This window comes from Oryzias latipes, chromosome 6, assembly GCF_053564925.1.
Source record: "Oryzias latipes strain Hd-rR chromosome 6, Olatipes_Hd-rR_3.1".
NCBI classification, from domain to species: domain Eukaryota; kingdom Metazoa; phylum Chordata; class Actinopteri; order Beloniformes; family Adrianichthyidae; genus Oryzias; species Oryzias latipes.
Window position 1 is genome coordinate 9,641,938 of NC_136242.1, and position 27,041 is coordinate 9,668,978.

The 27,041-nt window shown below is 40.0% G+C and overlaps 1 protein-coding gene and 1 long non-coding RNA gene across 17 annotated transcripts in view; both read right to left on the bottom strand.

Annotated features, from left to right (window-relative positions):
* The window catches only part of LOC101175561 (pleckstrin homology domain-containing family A member 7), a 138,450-nt gene that overhangs the window by 71,910 nt on the left and 39,499 nt on the right, over positions 1-27,041 (bottom strand). Inside the window, exons 1-2 of one of the 16 annotated variants that reach the window (XM_078948402.1) lie at positions 24,227-24,339; positions 24,089-24,149 (exon numbers count right to left, since the gene is read on the bottom strand). The exons of 12 other annotated variants lie outside the window; for them this stretch is intronic. In XM_078948402.1, coding sequence (XP_078804528.1) covers positions 24,089-24,117 — 29 coding nt within the window. In that variant the 5' untranslated portion in view covers positions 24,118-24,149; positions 24,227-24,339. Of the gene's footprint in view, positions 1-6,558; positions 6,645-24,088; positions 24,150-24,226; positions 24,348-26,139; positions 26,505-27,041 lie in introns of those variants that run through there. 3 more of the 16 variants (XM_078948401.1, XM_078948404.1, XM_078948405.1) reach the window with 3 other exon arrangements.
* Positions 26,276-26,886, bottom strand: LOC144992417 (uncharacterized). The gene is made up of 3 exons (XR_013656336.1): positions 26,751-26,886; positions 26,503-26,606; positions 26,276-26,413 (listed from the first exon to the last, which is right to left on the bottom strand). It is a non-coding gene; the product is annotated as an uncharacterized LOC144992417 (long non-coding RNA).

Consider the following 27,041-nt stretch of genomic DNA (forward strand, 5'->3'; position numbering starts at 1 on the left):
CTACTTCCTATCTAGAATGTAGCCACTGTCAATTTATGTCAATGGCTTGAATGGACATTGCCAAGGCTGTTGTGAATGTAGCTTGAGCCATAGATGCTGGATTCATACAAATGGGATGCTAGGAGTCTTAAACTACTCACAAAGCCCATCCAAACTGCAACAACATATAAAAAGATAAAAAAAAACTTTAATGTTAAGAGGACACAAAAAACAAACTATGTATGTTAACAAAACTGTCCATAAATATTGAGAAATATTGTTGGTGAGTATCACATTTAATGTCTCTGACTCGGGGAAACCACATCTTTTCTTTTTGTGCTGTACCATACTGTCCTATTGTTATGTGCTGCAGACACAGCTTAAGAGGATTCAATGTAGTTAGTGACTTCATGCACATAGTCCTGCTGTTTCAAACTATTTTTGTCTCTGTTATCAAACAACTACGGCTATTACAAGTGCAATTCTTCTCTTTATAAAGAGAAAAGATAGAAAAGCAGAAAAGCAGTGTGCATTGATTTCAATAGCCTGCCTAGTGTCATGTCTCCCTCACCACAATCTGGGACATTTGCCAACCGCCCCATTTGGGGAGTGGCATTAAATTAAATGAATCAGGAGAATACAGGTATGTAAAAAAGTGCTATCCTCTTTAATTGTGAGTTTAAACAAATCACTAGTTTGTTAAAAAATGATTTAGGCCTCGCTAAGTCCTAAAACTGTAATTAATTCCTAAAGGGAGGAGGGCAGCATGACATGTTCTACTTTTTCAGTATCAGTTTATCAAGCACAAGTCCATAAACGGAGAACTAGTGTGTGAAAAACTAAAGCTGTGACTGTGTGGGATTTTTGATCACTGCGTTGATGATAAACCGCAAGCCCCCCCCCCAAATACAAAATCCCCTGGCGGCCGCGTTGCAAATGAACACAATTACATTGCAGTATTTTTATTAACAAATAACAGTAATAATTAACTACTACCTATCTAACTAATGAACTAACTATATAGGTGTTGAAGAATGACTGTGTGTATGTGTGTGTCTGCGCGTGCTGCATGTGTAAGAGGAAGGAGCACACACAAGTGTGTTGGGGGTGCGTGTGACATAAGTGACATAAGATTTAATCTTATGTCAAGATTTAGATCTCTTCTCTTATTAACATGAGAAGAGAAAAATCGGACAAAATTTGCACACTTAAAGTGGCATAACTTTCTCATTCTTTGAGCTATCTGGATGATCTTTCCATCATTGGAAAGCTCTCTTTAAGCCAGGGGTGTCAAACATAAGGCCCGCGGGCCTTAACCGGCCCGCCAGGTGGTTTTAATCCGACCCACACATGAAGAGTAAAAATCATAAGGATGATTAAAAAAGAAAGCAAGTTTCTAGTCCATTCCTGTGGCGAGTTATGATTATTTAAAGAAATAACCGAAATGCGCAATTCCGCCACTAGGGGAAGCAAAGGAAAGGAAAAACAGTTGAAACGGCACATCTCTGCACGTGCCAAAAGCGAAACACAACAGCTCTACGTCTGGGTAGGATGCACCTTGGTTCCCTATGAGCCTTACCGCTGTCGCTAATGATCAGGATGATCATTGATCAGGATGATCATTAGCGACACCCTGAAGACCAAAATGTTGTCAAACGTGAAGTGGAGTGAAGAGCCTTCCAGGAAAAATGGACAAAGTTTTTTCTTTCTTTCACGAAGCTGAATACAAAACCCAAATGCTTTGTATGTCATCAACATCGCAGTGCTCAAAGAATATGACATTCAGCACCACTAAGAGACTTACCATAAAGAAAAGTTTCTGGATTGCTTCAGTGTCAGATGTAAAATATTCAGTCTGTATTAATTTGAATAGACCAACTTTTTTTTAACTGAAATTAATTTTATTTGAGATCCATTGGCCCCAAGTGATGAGGCTCCTATGTTGATGAGGCATTTTTTCCAACCGAGTAAAAAACTAAAACAAAGCTGTTATGTTGCTTTTACGTTACCGGTCCGGCCCACTTGAGATCAGACGGGTTAAATGTGGCCCCCGAACCAAAATGAGTTTGACACCCCTGCTTTAAGCCTTTCCAACATAATTATAAACAGATAAATCCAGTTACATTTGAAATTTTAGATATGTCCCTACAGAAAGTCGCTACTTGAACACTCAGCACAACTGGAGTGTTTATTGAGCCCCGTGTGTCTCTTCCTGTTGCCTGCTCCGTAGTCCCCCCCCCCCCCATCCGTGGCATGCACTCCTCACAGAGCCAACAGGCTTTAGAAAGGCTATGCTCCCCCCACTGCACAGTTTACAGGGGAGCATGACATACGATAGTTGCTGCTTTCTGTTTTTGAAATAAAACGCCTCATCTGTTAATACAAAAGTATCTTTGTGTAATATTACTGCGTAGTTTTTAAATTATCAGTAAATACACAAGTGATGTACTAATAGTTCATAACTATGCCTATTACACAGTATTTTAGTCTCAAAATACCATATATTCACACAATATCTTCAAGACATTGTCAGCTCAAAAGTAGCTCACATGCCAAATGTGTGAGCGCCCCTGACTCAAAGCTTCGAAGCTGAAGGCATCAATGAAAATGTTGACAGATCACATCTGTCAACTAACTACTAGGGCAACCAGCTGTTTTCAGAAAGCTTGTAAATAGTTTTGGGTGCCAGAGCCAGTTCCAAAGCCCACTACATTATCTATGCTGTGTATTATATAGCTGCAAGTCAGACGCTCTTTGCAATGTAAAAGCTGTTGGTTTGAAATCATCTTTAGACCGAATCCAGACACGAGCGTCAGACGGTGAGTCATGGCTGTGCTGATGTCTTTCTCTTTCAAAGCAGAAGTCTGAATCGAATGTATAAAACAATATACCTGAAAGCAAATAACTACTAACCAATGCATTCACACCTTATCATTTTTAATAAATACCCATAAAATGCTGTTTAGATTGAATTTTAGATAGTCTGTAAGTAGAAAAAAACTCTGACAATAGTTGGAGGAGAATAAAAAATCCCTTTTTGACTTCAGGAAATGAAAGACTAAGCCTTTCTCCTCCCAGACCATCTCAGGAGGTGTCATCTGGAGGACTCACTGCATCTATGTTTGACTTTTGTGACACTGACATTAATAAAGGAAGGCCAGTGAAGCTATAGGATTATGTGAACAACTCCTTGACAGCCAATCCACCAATGAACCCAAAGCTGAAACATACATGCTCCTGTCCTCCTTTCCTCTGACAGGATGAAAGCTGCGCCTGCCATCATGTGGTACAGATCCTCACTCGGTTTCTTCTACATACGCATGACACGTTTACGGTGTACTTCATGACCATATGAAATACACCTTCCCAAGCACTGTCAATTACCACAAGATAGTTGGGGATCCAAGCACACATTTTCTGACTATTTGACAGTATTTTAGACAGCTGAAGTCCACTCACCAGTAAGTCAAACTGTCATAAGACAGCAGGTTAGAGCTAGATGGTCTTTTTATTGTATAGCAAAAGGTAGTCACAAAAATCATTGATAATAATAATAATTGATACTTTATTGATCCCACAATGGGGAAATTCTTCTCCGCATTCGACCCATCCCCTGGGGGAGCGGTGAGCTGCAGCCAACCGCGCTCGGGAGGCAGTAGCTTTAAGGGTCTTGGCTAAGGACCCTCACTGAGTGATGTTAATTGCTCGCCACTGATATGGTAAGTGCCCACAGTACCATTGCTCATTCCCCTCCAGGAATCGAACCCTGGATTCCTGCATGGTAGCCTCTCACCTTACCAACCGAGCTAATACAAATACCAAATAGTTTCAGAGTTTTGTAGTTATGAAAAAAGGGTGCATGGCAACCAATAAACATTTTCAAACTTGTAATTTCAATATTTTATCAAAACAACAGACAAAATCCCACAAAGCAAGAATGATATTTGGTTATCTCTCTATTTTTTACATTTACCTCACTCATCTATCGACTGCATAGGAGAACTGGTCAGGACTATTGCTACCAAAGACAATGCCTTGCTTCCAGTCCCAAAGAAATTAATTTAAGTCTCCATTTTTCTGCAATAGTGCCATCGCCATGTTGGGACCAGACGTCATCAGTAAGCAGTGACTGGTCTGAGTTTATGTTTCTATAGCAACCACTCTTTCCAATCAGGAGTAAGCATGTTAGAAGATCACACCCCTATCGCTAATAGCGGGCTCGGGGAAAACTGTCAATCAAACGCTCCAAAATTTTGACGTGACACCACCTACTTTTATTGAGGCATCTGATTAGTCCGTTTATAATTTGAATAACCTACGCTACTGCAAAAATATCATTTGTTAACAGGTAGCTGGTATAAAATTTCTCAATCTGAAGGCACATCCACAGGTAAAGAGACTGATGGTTTACAGCAAACGCCATTTTTATTTTATTGTTTAAGGCTATTGACTGATCGTCTCTACTCTGAGCTCCACCAGAAAAGGAAGTTCCTGCTGGAAAGACAAAGTCATTTTGATTGTGATTTTATTTGATTACTGTGCTGACATCCGTTCCGCTTTACAGATTCCCAAACCCAAGTCCCAGAGACTCCATCAGAAAATCTGTTTACAGTAGTAGACCTTTGCCTTACTCTTTTTTTCATACATCTATCCATCTTAACCATTTATGTATCCATGCTACCATCTGTTTATCTATCAATCCATCTATCGATCCATATATCAATCTCCATCTATCTATCTATCAATCCATCTCTATCCATCTATCTATCAATCCATCTCTATCCATCTATCTATCAATCCATCTCTATCCATCTATCCATCTATCCATCCATCTATCTATCCATCTACCATATCTATCCATCAACCGTATCTATCCATCTATCCATCAACCGTATCTATCCATCTATCCATCCATCCATCCCTCTATCCCTCTATATCCATTTTAGCAAGCCTTAATAATCAATGTCCCTTGTAAAGAAATCTATGCTAAAACCTTGACAGATGGGCATCAAGCTGTGATGGATTCTTTTCAGTTGGTTAAATGGTTAAATGTGGACATACAGATCAAGACATAAACATAAAAAAACAACTGTTGCCTGTATTTGGATCAAAGCAGTTACCAAACTGGCACATTGAACCAACTTGCATAAAAAGGGGTTTTTAGAACATGACATTTACGATTGCAAACAGCTTTTAATCGCAGCATCTTCACACCTCCTAATGGACACTTTCACCTGAATCGGACCAAGTTTTGAAAGCAAATCAGTTGGCTTTTAATTGAGATTAATAATAGAGCTGCTTTTGTGTCGTTTGGATGTAACACCGTCTTTGTTTTAAGTGACGGGATCCAGCCTGTATTTCAAAAATGATGTGGCGAGTGGGTGTTCACTCAGTCAAAGGTCATTTCTATTTAAAGGGATTTTCCAGATGAAATGTGTTTGAAGTGCAGAAAGAGAGGGGCGGGGAGGAGTGCTGCCGGTGCAGTACGGGGAAACACAGCAAGGTCATTCCATTCACACTGCACATGCACGCATGTGCATGTCTACCGGTGCACAAGAGTGTGAGCAGCACGAGGTGCGAAGAAAAGAACTGCTGCTCCCATTTAAAACATGCACGAAGGTAAACAGCTGTGCTTCTTTCTAGATGGTGTGATTGAAGTGTCACAAAACATAGTGTAAAAGTTTTCTAATCTTTTCTCAAAACTTAACAGGAAGTTGGTCTTCAAAATGTTTGAGCAAAGGGCTTGAAAACTAAAATAAAAGTGCAGCAAAAGCCAAATTCACCTCAGCTGCAGACCAACTGAAGAATAGAGCCCTGCAGATGTCATTCCAGATCTGCGGGATTTAAAAATACACTAATGCACGGGAATTCAGTCACAGAAATGGAAAAATAAAAAAGGCATACGTGCTGAACGCTGCCACGAGCTAAGTGACACATCTGAGTGCTGTCAGGAGTTTAAATAAACATATAATTCAGTTGCCCGGTGCCACAGCTGCAAGAGAGGTCCTGATTTGGCTGCAGTACAAAAATAGGAGAAAGTATTAACACTGTCAATTTGGTAGGCTGCAGCGAGGGCCGCTGGCACCACAGCTCACAGGGTTTAACCAATCACAGCACAAACAGACCCAGATAATGCTTTTAACCTCCATCAATGGCTTTTGGGAACAGTTACTTAGAAAAAAAAAACACACACTTAGGGCAAAGTAAATACCAAACAATTAATTGGCTTGCAAACTTCCTAATGGCATGCACAAATACACACAAATAAACTAAAAAAATTTACATTTAACAAGAAAATCAAGCAAAACCAACATAAACTAAATCATAAAAAACATAAAAGTAAAAAGAATTTTGAAACATCTGAAAGTTTCATGTAGTATAATGTACTTTTATGCACAGCAATTACCACATGTGAAATGTGGACAGTTTGCACTTCAACACCAGCAGGCTGTGCCAAACATACCAAGTAGGTCGACCTTTCACATCATCTGCAGACACGCGACAGAAAGCACTTAAAAGAAGGGCTAAAACTCCACAAGTCTAACAAAGCTGGCAGACACTTCTCCAGTTTTTTTTTACCTGTGTCCAAGTTGAACACCTTAATTTCACCACTTTTGATCCACTTCAAGCCCCTGAATACAAGTCAGCACTGCAAGTGCTGCACTGTGTTCCTGTCTATATAGGGGGGGGGATTGGCGGCATGGTCTTATTACTGGCTAAGGGGAAAAGAGATGAAACACAATCCGACTACTCAAACACGCAGTCATCTCCATACAAACACACTCACTAAGCCGTCCAGCTGGACTTTCAGCAAGCTCATGCTCCCAGTTAATTCCTTCCTTAGCCTGTTGAGGTGGTGAAGCACCTTCACAAAGCTTACTCTTTGAGGTGTTTCCAACCATTCATCACCACTGACCCTCTCTGCACAGCAAACAGCATTTTCTTGCAGTTCATTTCTCTTGTGCTACGTTCACACTAGGCACATGACGCGTCCTTGAACACATCACATGGCTGACGTTTAGCATATGGGTTTCACGCTGGACTGTCGATACCTGATACTAGCCATGTCTGTCATCTACAGTTAGGAGAGGCTTGGTGTAAAATGTCAAAGTGGTGCAAATCTCGCAAATCTTGCTCCAGTATTTATCTTTCACAGCTGGATTCCGATATTTTTAAGACTTTGTGTCATAGAATTTCAGGCAGGCACAAACCGAAATGATTAATTTCTCCTCCACGATCAATTTTCAAATGGTTGGCTCCTCTGTGAATTAAAAGGGATGTCAGCCGGAGTTCAGTACCAAATCTGAGTCCCTGATTGGTCAAAGTTCAACCTGGTTTATTTTAAACGTAAAAAAAACCTGCGTAGCAACACGTGAACGCAAGACCTGGAATTTTTATTATAATGCCCCAAGGGTGGTCTGAACGTAGTTTTATACCATCCTCTCTGTTCCTGACACCCGCTCACCCACCCACTCAGGAACACTCCTTTGTCCTAACTACAAAAAGAGGGGTCTGACACTCATAAAGTCATATCTGTAGAGACATTTGTACGAAAAAATCAACATCTGTTCATCATTTCCCTTTGCCATCCTTTAGCACCATCTGTTAAGTTGACAGTCAGGAAAAAGATCCCTCCCAAAAAGTTATTCTAAAACATTATTCTCAAGACAAGTGTCCCATTATCGTTGCCAAGATAAAAAAGTTTCCAAAGACAGTTACTGCATGGCCAAACATCATTCCCTGTCTTAAAAAAAGTCCCTTTGTATTTTATTTGACAAATCCATCCAGTTTCAAGCTTTAGTTTTTCATTTTCTTGTGAAAAACCTTCAATCTAAAGTTAACAAATCAACAAATCGTTTGACATGTCCATGATTGTTTAAGAAACAACAGGTTTCCTTAGAGTTTTTGTATGGTTATGCCATCATAGTAGTACAACCTTTCTTTTTTATGCTAAACAGATCTTAAGTTAATGAGTTTTTTTAGGGCAACCAGTTTTAGCCAACAGGTGTCCTCTGTCAGTTTACCAAGAATCTCACGAAGCAATGACAACAGATAGGAGAATAAAGTGCAAGTCAAGTGCACTCCACTCTGTCCGTCACTCAAAACCTCTAGGGAAATGTGAACACAAGGAAGAAACTAACAAAGCTCACAGCTCCACCCATAGAATGACTACAAATTGGGATGTTTGTCTGACACTATTTTTGTTTTGTAGTCTGAAAAATACTGTCCGTTATTTTGCACAACAGTATTATGAAAATTATGAAGAATTCAAGAGGATCAAATTATTGAGAAGAGCACAGAATTTCTCATTTAAAACGTAAAGCTTTGAGAATGTTAATGGGTAAACTTTGAAAAAGAAAATCTTCGTCAGAACAATGTTAGAGAGAAGTGGTCAGGGATGAGGAAAAACAAGCAAAAAGAGGATAAATCAGATGAAAGTGTACACAAGGATAATATCCTGATCGTGTTTTTCGACTGGTTCAATTCATAAGCAAGTTTAGGATCCTCAAACCAAACAGACCTTCCATCTCTCCTTGATCATTTCCTTCTCTGCTCCACCTAAACTATCTCACCTCCGACCTAAGTTGTGGTGCTAATCCGTCATTTACAGCCCCATCAGAAGGTGCTAGTGTTTCTCTCCAAGGCTGCAGGTCCAAATAGCGTTCGGCCAACAGTTCTGATAATTTTTGCACATCCGATATATGTGGACTTTTCCAGAGATGTATGGACTGAAGCCTGGCCCACAAAGACGTTCCGGGAATCTGGAAGAAATGTTGCCTGGTTTTTGCACCAAAGAGATCTCATCCATTCGGACATAGCATCTACAGAGCTGTTTCTCTAACAAAATACCATAAAATTTTTAGTAATGACTCATTAAAATCCAACTGAGTAAGCAAAGAAGCTCCTTTCAGTATTCACTGCACTTTTTTCATAGTGGGACTGGAGCTAATGCCACAGTCATGCACTTGCTTTAACAAAACCACTGCCCATTGGACAAAACAGGCAGTACTGTGATGATTTATCCAGTGCAATTATCCAGTGTATTTAACACAGTTGGGCCTGTTTTACGGTGTAAAAAACTCCAGAGGACAGAGGGATGCCTCCACAATTGCCTGGTTAAGTATGAAGGTAATCTTCTTTCACTTTTGGCTTCTCCCATCAGGGGTCGCCACAGCGAAACAACCCTCCCACGAGGATGAGTCGCATGGTAAACTTGGCAATGTTTTTACGCTGGATGTCCTTCCTGATGCAACCCTCTCAATCCAACTGGGCTTGGGACCGGCACAGCAGCACGGAAGGGTAATGGGGAGCAGCCTGGATTTGAACCCTGGTTTCGCGGACGGAAGGCGCCGCAAACCAGCACGAGCTAAACCGGCCCCAATTAAGTATGAAGGTAATAATGTGTCTAAATGGACGAGCTTGTAGATTTGATGTGAGAATTTGTAAAACAGAATGTGAAAACTTGTGCACCAAAAATCTGCATCTGTGTGTAAAAATCTTATTAAATTAAACTTAAATTACAACTGACAAATTCCCATTTGCATGTGTTGATTTAGACGTACACCTTCAAATCTGTGATTACAACTGCTCAAATGTGCTTCTGCGTGTGCGTGAATCTGCTGGCGCAAATCAAAAGTGCGCTACAACTGCCCTCGGACTTCTGACACATTCCTTGCGAGAAACTTGTGTCAGAACTGATCTGTGTCCGAAAATGGACCTATGGGGGAAGGGAGGGTTAGAGGAGGCGGAGTCAGCCAATCAGAGTGCAGGATTCGGAGAACTTGGTAAAGTTAGAAAGAGCTTCATAAATTCGGACTTCCTGCTTCAAGAACTCTTCTGATAAACGTTCAAATGTGACAGCAAGTCTCTCAATCTTTATGTATTAACACAGAGAGTGAACTACAAATGCATTTCTACAGAAAAAAAATCCTTTTTTCAGCACTTGAATGAGAATGGCTCTCTTCCAGTTCTAATGCAGACAGCAGCGAGACGGCTGCCAAGGGACCGTCAACAAAGTGCAACCTCTGTTAAAACATCATTCTGTAAAAATCACTCTCAAAAATGAACAAATGTCTACGTTTATATGAGCTGGTAATGAAGACTTGTCAGCATATTCATGCTACAATCAATATTTTGTGAGCAATTCCATCTTTAATATATTTTATATCGTTTTTCACATTTTAAGAGATATGATTCATAATAAAGGTGCTCAATTGTTCTAAAGATACTGAAGCTACTGTCAACAAACTTTCTGTACCGACTAATCATGACCCTATTGCCTTACTACAGCTAAGATTATTAAGTAATTAAGAAAATTACTAGTTTACTGAGCATTTTTGAGCAAACATGATCCATTTTTAAATTTTTAAAAATTCTTAAAAATAAACTAGGGGAATTTATTCTTGGACTTCTATTCTGTTCGCACAGGTTTTAGTCCCCCGTCCCTTGAGTTCATCGGTGGTGACTCTACAAAGCTCAATATTGATCACATTGTGAAGTATTTTTATACTTTTTGTGATTTCTATTAAGAAAAAAGGGTGTTAGAGCATTTGTTTCTTTGTATTACACTGTGGAAATTACCCACAAAGCGTACTATTGATCTTTTTAATTGGGCAACTTAAGTGACATAATACAAAGCACATGGTTGAAATTACACGTTCAATTTTCTAGCGAACATTTTTCACTAAGAAACATTCGGCAGTGGATGTCAGAAAGAAGAAACGGTGCAGAAAAATGCAAATACTTCCCAACTCGTATTCTTTTGCCATGGCAGTGATTATATTCTGGATCACATTTGCATCTCAGACACAGACAATTATTGCTCAAGTCTTCCATTCTTTTCTTGTATTGCTTGTATTTATTCACTTCATCCACATCTTCCGAAACTAAAAAGCTTGTTTTACTGACTAGCAGCATCTAAAAGAATACAGTGCTTGAGTTTTTAACAATTTTCTACTCACCACAAAAAAAGGAACAACAATTAGAGGTAAAAGCAGGTTTGAGTAAATCTTTGTCTCATTTAGCTCACCACAAGCTCTGCATCTTACAGTCATCTTTGTCAAAACCACAGTTCATTTATTACCCAAGAAAGACGGTAAGCCATCAGAAGCCAGTGTGTGAACTCAAGAGCCCAGCATCTAATACACAAAAGCATCATTTTGCTTATTACATCATAGAGCTTTTATGTTGCCGGGCAGCTTCCTCATCTCTGGTTTCAGAGTGACCCAGTAAAGTAAAAGGACTTCCAGTTGCTCAGTGGGAAGAGAGCGGGACTGACAGAGCTGGAGCAGCGACTCAGCATGCTGGCAGACCTGCATCTGTCAGGTGCCAGTAATAACTGCGACGGCCATGAGTTTCACTCATATTACTGGCATAGAAAGCTAACTGGCAAAGCCCAGTAATGCCCAGTAAGGAGGTTAGTGTAGTGCATACCCTGAGCAGAAATGACAACCAGCTGAAACAAGGTATCCAGTCACAACGCTGAGCAACTCGTTAAGGAGAATTTGATTGGCCCAGTCCATCTAGATACTGATATTTGATTATATGCCCGGTTAAAACAACCTAAAGTTACATTTGATACATAACACACCCAGTTGAGGGATTTTCCAGTCAAATTTAATCCAGTTCTGAGGGTAAACTGAAAATAATTCGGATGTTTCCTCAACACTATGTGCCATTAATTCTGCTTACAACACTATTAACTCCTGATGCCAATAAACAGAGCAAAGCGGTATCGTATTACAGCTCAGCCTATATGAAACTCGGGGAGATTGGTAGAAATATAATTTACATGAACAACAGAAGTCTGACTAAAATACTGCTTAACAACTGCCTGGCCAACACACCAAGTGTGAAATATTGCTCTAATGAACGGTTTAATGGAGAAGCTGCAGTTGCATTTCTTGGGTATTGCTTATCCACCTTTGGGAAACCCAATCACATCACATCCACTTGTTTAATTTCCCTTCTTCTGGGTTTTTGGTGTTCTGGCAAACCTTGTAGCATAATGTTGGATATAAATCCTAAACAGAACATGGGCCTGTAACCCTTGTGCTATCCTAGGCACTTTAACATTGGGAGTTGGGTCATCTAGACCCACTAGACAGTGCTCTGAACTTTGTTTCTTCAATGATTTGTGAACCTCACTGGTGTCCATGGATTACATGAAATCTTTCCACCTTTATCCACCTTTGTCATGGTAGGAATAACATGTCAATGTAATGGTGGGGTCATCTAAGATAGCACAAGGGGTAAAATGCCATCCATGAAACATTTTGCTCCTTCGATTTACTTAGTTTTGACTTTAAAATGATTTCTTTTCATACTTAAATTTGGTCTTTAAGCTTTATTAATAATCAAAAATTCTGCTTAAAGACCAACTCTAATGAAAATAGGGTTTTTAACATGTTTTTGTGGCATTTTTGTGATGATGGAGGAAATCTATAAAGAAAATTAAGCTTCAAATTGCATTTCTGAGAATTTCTTTGTTCAAATTGTCGTGAATCAGGAGTAGATGGAAAACTGATGTTTGAAAAATATGGTTGGTGTGATGTAGAAGCTACAACAGCAAGCCACAAGCTCCCTACTGCGCTCCGTTCTGATTCATCCATTGGAGACCACTAGATCGTCTTTATTTTCCTTGTCGGAGCTGGAATCTGGATCAAAACTGTATGGCTGGAAAGCGCCAATATTTCACAATTCACAATTTCTGTTGCACCGGTTGGGGGTTGTGAGGGGCTGTAAGCTAGCAGGAGAGCATGTAAACAGATGGATGACGGGAAGTGGAAGCGGACTTACTTGGCACCAACAGTCCTGCCCACAACTCAGAGGCAAATTTCAAACAAACTACGCTGCTCTGCAGATGCCATGTTCTAGAAAAAGACAGGTTTTTTATTTTGCCAAAAACGGTGGAATTATAATTAAAAGACCACTGGGAACAGTTTGAAAGTAGCTCAAATGATGCAGTAAACGAGGGGCCTGACTTTGGTTTTCATATGAGAAAGACACTCCGTCCCTTTAGCATATTCATGTAACAGCAGCAGGAACTGCAGTGTCATTCTCTGATTCAACCTCTTTGCACCTGACTAAAAACCCAGAAAATGCTGCATGCATTGATATTTAGCTCGGGCATTTTTGGCTTCTCAGAGGACAGATCATATCGACTTTAGCGATGGGCTGATTTTTAGTCCAACACAGCAACCAGACTGACATTTATGAATTAGAGAGAAATGTCTGAACAGTGATTGGGTTGGACTGTTCTAAAATCAGGTGGGGGAAATTGATGCTTTCCTAGTGGACGAATCCTAATAACATGCTTCGTTCCTCTGACATCATCTTCGGAAAATGTTTGACAGTCTCAGTCTTAAAAATGGTAGTATTCATTGTTAATTATTAATTGCAAGAACGGCACCAAAACAAAAGGAAAGGAGTACGATTCAACATTCATTAGAAAAGTATTTCAAAGTAATACAGTCATTGCACAAAAATGGAAATGAATACATTCACTTCTGGATGCTTCCACTTGATGCCTCATTTCCTCAAACTGACAAGCCATTACATTTGTGGAACGGCTGCTAAACCAAAGGACTACATTTGCAAGTAAGTTGACAAAAACAATGACAAAGCATCCTCTCAGATTACTGCTTGTGCCGTTGGACTTAAACAACACACTTCAAAAGTAAATGCATTGCAATTACACAGACCAGTTGCCGAAGCTTTTCCTGGTAGCTGCACACAAATCAGATCGCTCTTTGTTTGACGCTTGTCCGCATTTGAATCAGCAGTAATGTTTTAGCCTCCTGCCCGACTGACTAATTATGAGCACTTTTCAACAGGCGACAGAGCGGAATACCCGCTGGATGTCTTACTGCAGCAGTAATGAAAATATTTCTGCATTAGCATAACCAAGAAGGGCAGGGGAATGCAGATCTGTGGTTGTAGACGGTGTTAAGATGAGTGAACAATGAGATGATTTTAAATCAAAATTAGCCGTCATAATGCACTTTTTAAAGTCACAGCAAATAGGATTCAGTGCAAGTCATCCGTAAAGCTATTTAAGGTGGATATTATAAAGTTATTATAGTAGTTTGCCTAAAAAAGCTATGATTGAAGTATTTTGTTTAAGAAAATAATAACTTCTGCAGGGCCCTCAGATTCTCTGTCTTTGTCTTGATAAAGAGGGCAGTAAAATTACAAATACAAATATAAGTCATAAAGTAAAACTTTAAAAAAGTCTTTTTTTTTTTTTTTTTATTCCCAACAAATCCTGGCTGCACTTCCACTGCGGCTGGGTTGTGCGAGTGCAGGTCAAGAGGTAAAATGCGGGGAAAATATGTGTCATTGGTACAATATCGTCAGTTCGAGTGATTGTCACCAACCTTAAAGTGATTCAGGCTTCCAACACCATGTCCACTGTCGTTTCTGTCCACCTGTTGGCTTTTTGCAAATCGCAACATCTACTGCCATTTTGTAGAAACTATGTCCTATAGAAAACAACACGTTTTTTTTTTAAATTTAAGCTAAAAAGGGCATTTTTACAATAGAACAAAAGATGACCAGAGTGGGACTTTAGGTACATGTCCACAAAAGAGCCCTCATGAAGACCAGGTGTTGGTCTAGTGTATTTGCCTCAACCTTCCCACCCAACAGCAGTAAATCTTTGGGTGCACAGAAAATCCAGTAGATATTCAGGCAAAGATGTTGACTAGATTGGCAAAGACGACCTGCAACTCAACTCCAGATTACCAAAAAGACCCTAGAACTTTGACAAGAGTCAGAGCACAGTATGACACTTCTAAACTCATTTTGAAATGTCATTAATTTTTTAATAACAAGAATATTTATAAAAAGATTAAAGTCAGCTCTCCAAAAACCATAAAAGTGAATACATTAAATGCTTCAGGATTTTCATAGTTAAAAAAAGTTCAGAGTACATTCAGGCCTGAGATGTTGTAAATAGTTGGAAGAAATTGATGAAGTGAACAGGAAAGGGCAGAGGTTCATCTTTCATGAGATGCATGCAGCAGCAAAGGTTTCTGTTAGCTTTGCAAGCCTCTGTGCTCCAAGAAGCAAAGCTTTAAGTCTTGTCAATTTTAAAACTGCATAAAGGTAGTCTTTCTGTCCAGGAGCAAAATGGCACAAGCATAACCTTGAAAAGGCATCAGCTGGAAAAATGTGTGAGGCAGGTGTAAGACAGGAGGCATAGAGACAAGCCCGGGGTGCTTCTCTCAGCTCTGGATCTTCTGTCTGGTCGTGATGCCAGCACTGGATGCGTTTTTTTTCACTTCCATCTAAAGTGGAAGATAGTACGGAGTAAAATAAATAGAAAATTTTGACTGCATTACTTAGTAGTCTTAAATAAATTTGTGACAATAAATAAGAAGTTACATTGTAGGGTTATACAATCATCTGTCCAGCTTTTATTGACAGTTTTTTTTTAAGGTACTTAAAATAACTGCTCCTTGTTTGGACTTAAATTCTCTACAAGTACTTCTGACTCCTGTTTTTCACTCCTAGATATGCCACACAATTTCAAAGGTTTTTCACTAGAATTTATGGACTGAGATAAAGTTTGTTGATCTACAAGAAAATAAAGAAAAAAAATCTTTTAGTGAATAATTCAAAGCTGCTAGAAACTGTGAAGATCAGATTCTGCACCAGTCCAAAGCACAAATAATTTAGCTTCAGTGCAAACATCGATCAGATCCAGTGTGTGTTTGGGAGTCTTGATACTTTGTCTGTTACTTTGCCTTCGGTTTGTTCCTGAATTGGACTTCAGCTGCTAAATAATCTAAAGAAGCAGCTTCGCTATATAATGTCTTCTGAATTCAAACAAATATGGATTTTAGATCATGTGTTGGAGAAGCTGCGACCATGCAGATAAAGCTCAAACCTCAAAGTGAAAGTAAAGTCACAAACGTCTATTTTAATACAGGTTAGTGTCATCTCTTCTGCATTTACAAATTGTGCTCCAAGAAAGAATTCCAAGTCAAACAACATTTACATTTGTGAATAGGATTTTCTCTGCATGTTTCACAGCCAAGGGTCCTCCAAACCCCTATTTGAACATTTCTTGCTTCTTGTTTTCCTTTATTTTGATGCAATCATATTTGTATTGACTATGAAAAAAACATCTGTTGTTCTAAGTAGAGCAAATACAAGACTTTTTAGTGCTAGCTAGGGTCAGGGAATAGGGGTTAGGGAGTCCCACACCAATCTTTTTTTTTGTGGTTTTTCAAAGTGTTTTTCGTGGTCTTTTAATTATAAATATGCATTTTTTTAGACAAAATAAAAAATATAAAACTTGTGTCATTTCTATGACAGTCTCTGCAGAACAGCAGGAGTTTTGCAGGTTACCAGGTGACAGCCCCTCACAACACCCAACCTAACATTTGCATTGCAACATAAATGGGGAACAATATTGGAGCTATGTGGTCATACAGTTTTGATCCAGATTCCAGCTCAGATGAGCAAAACAAAGACGTGCATGGACCCATTTTTTCCTGTGAGTGGATGAATCAGAATGGAGCAGAGCAGGGAGCTTATGGCCTTTTCTGTCAGAAATCCATATTTTTCTAATGGTATTTTTTTGTGCTGGTGATTCCTGAAGATTTGAATAACGAAATACTCAAATGCTATTTTAAGCTTAATTTTCTTTATATATGTCCCCCATTAACAGAAAAATGCCACAAGAACATGTTAAAAAAACAACAAACACACAATTTTGATTAGAGTGGGTCTTCATCAGTGCAGGCTACCTAAAGCAAAGTCACTCCTTCCCTCGATTATGAAATCTGTGCCAGCTTTTACAAATCCAGTCAGCTCAAAAATGAAAATAAAAACTTTTTTCTGTCAGGGATCCATGTGATTTCACCGCTAGGTATGTAGATAAACAAAAATCTTTAACTGATTATTCCTAACTCTAAAAAAGGTTTCTGCTGTCCAGGCTGGTGCTGCATTTCCAGGGCTGCTTCCAGAGATGGACACTAATAGTTAATTGCACTGGCTGCATTTTTGGAAGGGTTGCTTTCAGGTGTAATAGTTACATCCATCACCACCAATAAGAGACGTCAGACTGAGTGGCGTCCACTTCTGTTGCCACTGGTGATGCCACAAGGCAAAGGCAACCTCTCCGCCTCCAGGCCCTTCAGAGAATGCTTCGGGACATTTCGTTGCTATGGTAATGTTGAGATGAGGCCATCTTTGGGCTTTAGATAAGTCCCCACAACTGCCAGAGCAATAAATATCGCTACAAATTAGAGGCATTTTGCAGACGAATGTGACTGAATGAGGAAAAAAAAAAAGAAGAATTTTTCCGAAAGCGCCTGTGGACGACTGGACAGCAGCTTTTAGTCCGTCACAAAGGGAAGTAGGCTTCATAAAACTGACAGCCTGGCATGCTAATGGATGAAAAGTCAGCACTGCATTCACATTCAAAACACTTCACAGCATCTGGCAGGCTGTCTCACAGAAGAAGGTTTTTTGCATGCGTCTGTGTGTGCATGCAGAGGTGCAATAATGTCTGTGAGGAATCTAAACGGCACATAAAACAACAAGGAAACAGTGAAGAATATCAATATTTACTTGACTTGAGAAAAGAAAACACAACCTTGAGATTTAGATTATTTTAAAACTGCCGGAATATAATATGGAAAAAGACAATAACTTGAGAAAAAGATAACAGAGTTGGGTTTTACATAAATTGTGACACCAATACAGCATCAAACTGTATCCTCTAGAGCCAAATGCCTAAACGTAAGGCATTGAGTATTGAAGGAACGCATGAATAATTGTTAAAATATTTAATTAGACAAAGTTTTTGAGTGAACTAAACTGCTCAGAGCCTTTTCTCACATTAATCTAGTTGTTTCTAACATCCCTCTCACATAAAAAAGCACAAGTTCCACAAAAAGAGCGGTGTAAGAGCTGATAATGTGACACCAAATTACATCCCATTCAATAGAAGAATCTCTGCAGGAGTCTTTGTGGAATTTGCAGATTCTCCCCTAGAGAGCCTGGTTGTTGTCCAAATGTTCCAGCTTCCTCTCCTCCTTCAAAAACAACCACCTCAAGAGAGTTTAGCACAGAGAACAACTGCTAGAGAAAACGGACAGACAGAGTGGACCACGCTGTATTGATCTGGTCAAGTTTTGCTGCGGAATCATTCATTTCAAACTAGCTAGGACCAAACAATAGTCTAATTGGCCATTTCAGAGTAGTAAACATGCATTTCATTAGGGGTGTTACGATTTATTTTAACTACAGAAATGCAGCATGCCCAGGGTTGTGCACCTGATGTGAAAGTGTGCTTAGGATGCCCACACAAACTACACCCTGATTGTCTAATTTCCTCATTTGACAGCCCCCCCCCCCCCTTCTTACTCACCCTTACGTGTCGTTTCAGTCTTTACCAAAGCCTGACGCACGCAGCATGCCCGCAGACAAAAAAAAGTGTTTATGAACATTTTTGTCTTGCTGGCCTTGATGTATATGATCTAAGAATTTCCACCTGCATGCCCCGTACAGGTTTGCCCACTTTTTACCCACAGACGGCCTCGTATCCACCCGTAAGGGCAGTTGTGACTAAGGCATAAGCTGTGACTGGGTAAAAGTCTACAGAGTCGGTCCCACAGAAAGCATTTGGAAAACAGCTTTGCAGTGTTGCTGCCTGAGGGCAGCGGCTTTTAAGAGAAACTCTTGTAATGGTTGTAATGTAACGGTGTAGGACTGTGGTGGGGTTCAGGAAAAGCCTATGTCAATTTACCCAGGACCTGTCTTCACCTCAAATGAACCTTCGCTGAATGCAAAGAAAAAAACTGCCTGCTGACTTTTTGATTTTTTAAACCACCAAACGCAAAAGACAACAACACAGATGTCAAGATACTCACTTATTTGAAACAATGAATTGAATTTTACAAATATTTACGCCCTCATTGTGAAAGCACAGACCTGGATAAAAAGCAGAATGTTTGACATGGTGGGTGGATGCAGATTTTTCCATCTGATTGGTGACTATCGCAAGATCTCAAACTTCGGTGGGGCTACGCCTAGCTCAGCTAAGAGGCACTTTGAAGGGCAATGCTTCATCTGCAGGAAAATTGGGGATTTCTGCACATTCAAAAATTGCAACAATACCTGACTTTGAGGTAACTTGCCATCACTGAAACAACCCAGTACTCTTGTTTACAAAAAAATAAACTATCCGAGGAGATTTAGAAAAATGTTCCATGTCATTTTTCTTGAAAAATAACAAGCAATCATTACCAATTTTATTTTTTTATATCATAAATAACTTTCTAAAATCATTACAGTTGCAGAAATCTTAGCAGCAAACAAATCTTCTTCAAATCGACTCCAAAAATACTCTGCATTCTTCCTTTAATCTCAACTCACATATGGGCCTCAGCAAATGTACTTTTCTACCTAAGCCAGAATCTATTTTAGGAGCTACTGCTCCTCAGACATAGACTACATGGCGACAAACACAGGTAACAACACTTCAGACCCTATTCTGAGGCGGCCACATGAGTGGGATGCAAACCAAAATGACTCCAGCTCCTCTGCAGCCTCAGCTTTCTGTCCACACAGACTGTAGTAACACAGACTCTTCACATTTTAGAAGTAAAATGCTTACAACTGAAATGTCAAATGTGTTGTGGTTGTGCAATTTATCCTCGCTCCAATTAAATACACTAAAGACAAACTGTACTATTTCCCAAAGTCACACACATTGGGTTAATATGGAGGGGAAAGTATTCCTTTCCCACTTCAGAATCATTCACAGTGTAAACACACATCATTTGTCATCTAAGAGAGTGATTACAGACACAAGCAATGCAGGCAGTTTCGCCCCAGCAGCTCTGCTTCTTCATGCATGCACAGTCGATTCTTTGACTGCACACAAAGCTGTCTCAGATTAGCCAAAGATTGGAGTTCTGCTGCCCACATGGAGCAGGCCAGCTGCGGCGTGGCGTGAGACTTGTAAGAAGGGCAAGTTCAGTGGGTTTCCGTGGCAAACAGATGGAGAGTGGGGAGCCGGCTGGTGTCAGACTCGCACACATTCCCCTTTATGTCTATGGAATGGAGGTATGAGGTTAGAGGGGACAATAGGGGGTGTACGGCATCTGCCTGCCTACTAACTTTAACAAGCTTATTCAAACTCATTTAATAATATAAACTGTTTACCTTTACCTTGTGATGGTCAACAACACAAGACACTGCAACTAGATAGTAATGGTTGCATGAATATGCAGTTTACATTTGACTTTAAATGTATTTAATATTTAGCTCTTTGACAATAAACATTTAGAAATCAACAATAAGTTATTTACAGCAGCATTTCTTTTCTATAACTTTTAGTTTTTGCATTTAATGATCAAATCATTTAGAAATACAATGGAGACATTCAGCAAATCTGTATTATATCCCGTCTGTGGTGACAACAAAACATCCATATTTAAACAACAATTTACTGTTTTGATCTATACACTGTATAAATTGAGAGGTAACTGACACCAGGAAGTAATAAAAAAACACATTTGCTAGTTAAGGCAGGAAAGATTTAGAAAAATACACAATGCAGCTTAACATTTCTCTTTGTAATAAGCTCCCACTGTTCCTTCATTCCCTGGACTCTGTAAATTCTTTTGAAAGTCAACTGAAAACTTTTTATTTTGCAAAAGCATTTTAACTGAATTTGCTTTTATCTGGGCTTGGGATTATTGTTTTACGTGGTACATGTTTTTGTTTTTTATATTTTTTATACATATATATATATATATATATATATATATTTTTTTTTACTTGTTAAAGCACCTTGTGACTTCTGCTCTGTGAAAAGTGCTGTATAAATAAAATGTACTTAATTACTTACTTATTTAACCCCAAATATCAACTCCATCCACAACTGCCCTTCTGGATGGACATGGGAGGGTGAAAAATGGGAAAATCTGTACAAACCAGGCGGCCTCCAGGAAATTTCAAGATCATAGACCACTCAGTGGAAAAATGAAAAAAATGTTAATAAACATTTTTTTCTAAGGCCATGATGTGGGTGTCAGGTTGTAGTGAACACTTAAGCTACACGTAAGGGTGAAGAAGGTGTGGATTTTTCATCTTTTTCGACCCCCCTGAACCCTGGGGCACAGCGCAAGGGGCCCGTTGGTGCTGTTCAAGTGAAATGTGCAAAGGCTCTTAGCACGTCCCTTGTGTGCAGCCTAACTTTTAGAAAGGAGGAAATTAGACGATAAGAGTGTCATTTGCGTGGGTATCCTACGGCCGTCGTACGGACTCTTACGTATCACCTACACACCCTGTGCGTGCAGCATTTGTGTGCGTTCAGTAGGGAGTATGAATAACCTCACTAATGACTAGAGTGCTGAGTAAAGGGCGCTGTGCGACCGCATCACCCTATAGACCATTTGTGAGTGTAACTTACATAATCCTTACAAATACTTCACAACACACTTACCACATGCATGACAATGGTACGTTCAAGGAACTGTAAAAAAAATAAAAAAATACCTGCGCTCTCTTAATGAAGATGCAGCCACTCCTCTCAACGACCCTCCACGGGCCCAGACAAAGCTGGAACGCTTCGTTTACATTCTGATGTCCACACAATATCATAAGTTTAAGAAGGAGAACAACATATTGTGGTGTCTTCACTTAGAGTAATATATATTTAAAAAAGGAAAGACAAAAAAATCTTGAGTGAAGCTTTTTATCCAGCTGGTGCTGCAAGATTAGCTCACTAATCAAGAGAATTAAGTCAATCAGGACAATTATTTAACCCCACCAATAACCTCTGATCATTTTAATAACATAAAGATCATCTTTACATACTTTCCTGTTTTCTGAGAAGCCAAAAGAAATCATTTCTGCTCAGAACATCAAAATCCTCATAGTGTAAAATCATAGAAATGTAACAAGTTGAACCTTTAGGATCCAAAAGAGAAAGGGGGATTCATTTGAGATCTGACTGGTAGGACTGTTTGTTTTGTATTATAGGCTTTTTATTTTATATATGTAGTATTAGTCACATGGAACAAATAAAAAAAAACCTTTGTGTCTTTGTCACAGTCTGGTACTCCACAACCTCTACCGTCAGATTATGTACATCAGTTTTTATCTTTAATATTTGTAACCTTATTTCTCTGTTACAGCTCTACACATGTTTATGTCAGGAATGGTTTCAAACACTGATGTCCCATCAAATAGTTTACAACAAGGCATTTATCGTTGACCTCTTGTTGTAGAACAATGGCTAAATACTTTTTACCTTTTGGTATGTCGCATGGATTTTTCGGTCTGTGCTTTACTTTAAAAAACTGCAGGCAGAGTTCCCCATAATTTGCTGTGTAAGAATGTCTGCTTAACGATTGTGGTCAGATTTATGGTTTTGTTTAGACTTCAATGGTCAAGTCAGTAAACTCGCTTTCCTTGCTAATAAAGACAAAACTGTTCAAACGTATTTATGCTAAAGCACTCCAAAGTCCTCACGTTTTGACCCAACCTGTAAGTGAAGTCCTCATAGACAGTCTTCCATTAGCAGCACTCAGATCCTCCACACAGCTTATTGTTGCCTTCTTTCCTACTACAGCCCTGCCTTCCTCCTGACCCGACTGCACAGTAACCACGGCTCTGTCAGCTATCTCTTTAGTGTCGCCCCGTCTGAGTCTGCTGCTGTCACAGCCCGACACTTTGTGACACGGGGGGGGGCTTCCCGGGGAGACTGCTGGGAAATTCATTCTGTCAAAGTGTCAGCTGCATCAAAACTTCAGCCAAAAGCAGAGTGTCAACACTCAGGAGGGTAAGACTGAAACCCTCTTCTGGAGGATCGTCAGGATCAGGCAGCCGTATGCTAACTATAAACAAAAGGCAGTCAAGACAGTTTACCTGAGTCACGCATCAGTTTTTGAACATATTTATTCAGATTTATGGCTCACTGGAGCATCAATGTGCTTCTTTAGTGGTATGAAAAGACAGATTTAGGGCAACACGCTTCATTACCTTGCAGCTGTCTAACATTCATTTAGCCCATTGTAAAAGAATAAACATCTGGATCTCTTCTGTACTGAATTTCACTGGTATTTAAGACACATTTCAGATTCCTTTGTGTAAATAAGGTTTTTTTTCCTTAACTGCAAACTGTTTTTGATTATTAGGCATCAACTTTAAAGAACCACTCCCATGAAAATGGTGTTTTTCATAAGTTCTTTTGGCGTCTTTTTGATGATGGAGGACAAAGAAAACTAAGCTCAAAATTGCATTTCTGAGTATTTATGTATTCAAATTGTTGTGAATCAGGAGCAGACAAAAAAAAAACGCCGTTTGAAAAGCATTTCACTAGAAAGCAAAAGGCTTTTCGTTGGAACGGTTTTAGTCTCTGCAGTAAAACACTCCCCATTCTTTTGTTACTGTCTCACAGTTCCATAAAGTTTCTGCCTGGCAATCGAAAACGTCAAACAGAAACTTTGTGTGGAATTCAAACAGGAAGAGCTCATCTTTATTTATTACTTGCAGCCGGATGCTTTAATGCAAATGTGCTTCATGACCTGAACTAAAGATGGCGGGTAAAGAACCGCTGCCATCAATTGCCTCCCTGCTGAGTCTCATTTGTGACGCACTCCGCGTTAAGAAATGATGATTATTCTGGAATAATATTTTACTGTTGTAATGACATGCAGATGCAAAACTGGTAAGTCAGAGCAGAGATGGAATGAAAAAACATGCGAGCACAAACAATGTGAAGGCGAGCCAGGAGGAGTCTAAATATCTGAGCTGGGGTAAAGGCTTTCAGACAATCTGTTCACCTCCTGCTGGCCACCAGGTCAAATCCATTTACGGCTCAGAGACACTGCAGTGGTTACAATCAAACACACACGCAGACCAGGCTGGCTGAAATGTTTAGCTGCAGGCAGGTCCGCGGAGTGTCTTGGTAATTCAGCAAAAACAGAGCTGGGTCTGAGAATCCATGTCATGACCTTTGTCACATGCCACACCCTATGAGTCTAGCCAGGTTTTTTTTTCCTCGCATCCATTCAATCGTCTCAACAGAGCAAATGCTTTCAAACACTCGATAAAAATGTTGCGTGGCTGCTTAACTCACTTTAGCAGCGGGTCAAACGTCGCAGACATACCACAGCAGGATCTCCCACCAATCAGAACATCTACACACAAACACACACAACCTCAATCAATACTTGGAGGCAAACACGCCAGTCCTCATTAAGCTTTTCCAACTCACCTCAAACCTCCCTGGCTGACCAATGCTGTGGATTACGATGGATTAGCAAACCAAACAACAGAGTATGTCTGAAGACTTTCACAAACAGCGAATGAACACCTTGTCATCTGAATGTAAACACGTTGGATTAAACGCCAGAGCAGAGGAGGAGTCTGCTAATGGCAATGGAGTACGTGTTGACAGGTGAGAGAATCATTAACTAGAGCAGCCTCAGCAGGGGATCACTAAACTTTTACAGAGTTTAAGCAACAAATGCCATAAAACATCAACTCTCACACTATCTTTGGAAACCCTTTTTGGAAAAAAGATGTTCAGCTGCAAGGTTGCACTGAAGATGAATGCAATTTATTAGTGTCTAAAAATGAATACTTTAAGTCCTTATCAGCTTTTCATTTGTGTAAATTGCTTTCAACCCAAAAAATTCCTTTAAACATTGACTAAACTAAGAAAGTATGTCCTGTTAGGGAAATTCTTCTGGTATTAAAGGATTCTGGAGGTAACTAGTCAACCAATGTTCACAGGGAGATGACTATAGATCCAAATGAGAAGCCACTGAGCACCACAAAGGTGTATCTGTATTGGAAAACTGGGATATTTTGAAACAAAAACAGGCAGTAAATAAAAAAAAGAAACCCAATGTGAGTGCACAGTTCATGCCTGCAGCTATTCAGTTTGTTTACTCTGCTTTGAAAAGAAGCCGGACTCCGATTTATTCAGCAAAATGTCAAATAAATTATTTTTGACTCCAGGAGGTGATTCGGCCACAGGTGGAACATTCAGAGACCAGAGAGGGTTTGCTTTTTTTTTGGAGCCAGAGGCTGCATCCTGCATTCCTGCTTCTTTTCTCTCAATCTCTTTCTCTCTTTGCCATGAGCTGGATGATTGGGCAGGTCAATGACCCGCCCTGCAGTCTGAGGTATGACTCACTCATCAGCAGAATTAGCCCCCACCCGCCATGCAGACCACCATTTCCACTCTTTCTGCTGGTAAAGCAATCATGAAAAACACATCTGTGTGTGCTGAAGATGCACAATGATACATGTACCAAGTTTCTACATTAGTAGCCCCACACAAGTGTGCAAAGAGATGAGTAGCACTGCACATTTGACGTTTATCGCTTAACTCTTGGTAAGGCTCAACCCCTGCCACCAATTTATAAATAAGCAGTAATAGTGAATCAGTGTTCTGGTGGCTGAGCTGCTTAAGAAGCTACAGGTTTAAGGCTATTAGAGCAGAGAAACATCGGTGTGGGTTCCCCCCCAAGGGAATGAGGATGGATGGTGTTCATTTGAGACCGGATCGCATCAGAAACAAGTTCAACTGTTATGATGTCATTCCAGCGGCTGGAAGAGTATCTGGGTGGGTGAGGGTTAATATGCAGAAGGACCGTCCTATCTTATGTAATCTCTATGTGATTTTTCCAAGGGAGAAATGTATTTATAATTCATAAAGTGTACTGCTAATACGCTCGTATCTGTGCTAAAGCGGCGATCTCTTGTAACATGATCAACTCTGCGTTCAACTCTCAACACTTACTTTCACAATTACACCATTAGCAAACAATCCAAATGAGCTTCTATTATTCAGTGCAGGCTAAACCAGTCCCTTGGTGAGGTTTAAACTACATTCCAGAGAAACCAGTTTAGTTTCTTTTGCACAAAACCTTTCAGCAGAGGAACTTCCTTTACAACGTAAAGAAATGCACTTAGTCAATAAACTCATAAAGATTGCAAACTGTTTTTTTTTGCAAAGCACTTGGTATTTTTAAGATGTATAAATCAGTGAAAAAGAAAGTAAAAAAGAAATAAAAAATAAATCAAAGTTCTGAGTTTAGGATATTAAATGAAGATCCTTTACAGGAAGGTTTTAAAGGTGTAGCAGATAAAGACGGATTTTAGAAGTGGTGACTTTACCTGCAGGGCACATGGTAGAAGGGATATCCGGCTGGAGGAATGTGATTGCAGTAACCCATCTGATTCCACATGGCGCTTCTCTTTTCAAAGCAATGACTGTTCACAAGTTCAACAACTGTTGCTCGATTCAGTTTTAAAAGTGGTAGACTTGGATTTGTGATGCTGGGAGACACTTTTGTCTTTTGTCCATGGGAAGAAATTGAGAGGAGGTAGTGCTTTTGTAGGCAGGGATGACTGAGAAGGGGAGGTGACTGGATAATATGATGAGCTGAGTCTGAACAGGACAGAGATGATGTCAGGTGAGTCAGGTCTGGGGCTGTTCAAGCATCTGGAAGTGAAGTCTGCACTCGCCGTTAACCCCACCTTGACAGCGCCGCAACACCTCAGAGGAGTCTCAGACAGCTGCCCCAGGTGAAGTCTGCCATCACACTCGCCTCATGCCTGGAGCCGGTCATTTCCCCTCGTGTCTGCAGATGGAATCAGGGGTAGCAGGTGTGGAGGTGGTCAAGCTGGCTTAGATTGTGACAAATCATGTGTCACCACCTCACATTTCAATGATTCTGAACGTAAAAAAAGGGATCTCAGTCTAACACGTGCAGATCGAACTAAACCTGATGTTTTCAGGAGAAGCAGGTTTCCCGGACATCCAGCAATCCAGCAGCTTTGGTTTTATCCATGTGTGCTGTAGATTCTCTCCAAACTTCCAAAGTCCAACAGATCCATGTCAAGCCGATGCGAGTGGCTCAAATTTCCATCCACAGCTGCACTCCGCCGAACGTGGCTTGCTGTCGAGAGAGCCAGAGCCAACACGAGCGCTTCTGCCCCAAATCACGGGCTTCTCCTCGGCTTTCCAGTCTCACGCAGCAGCAGCAAAACGAAAGAGAGAAGGAGAGAGAAGTGGT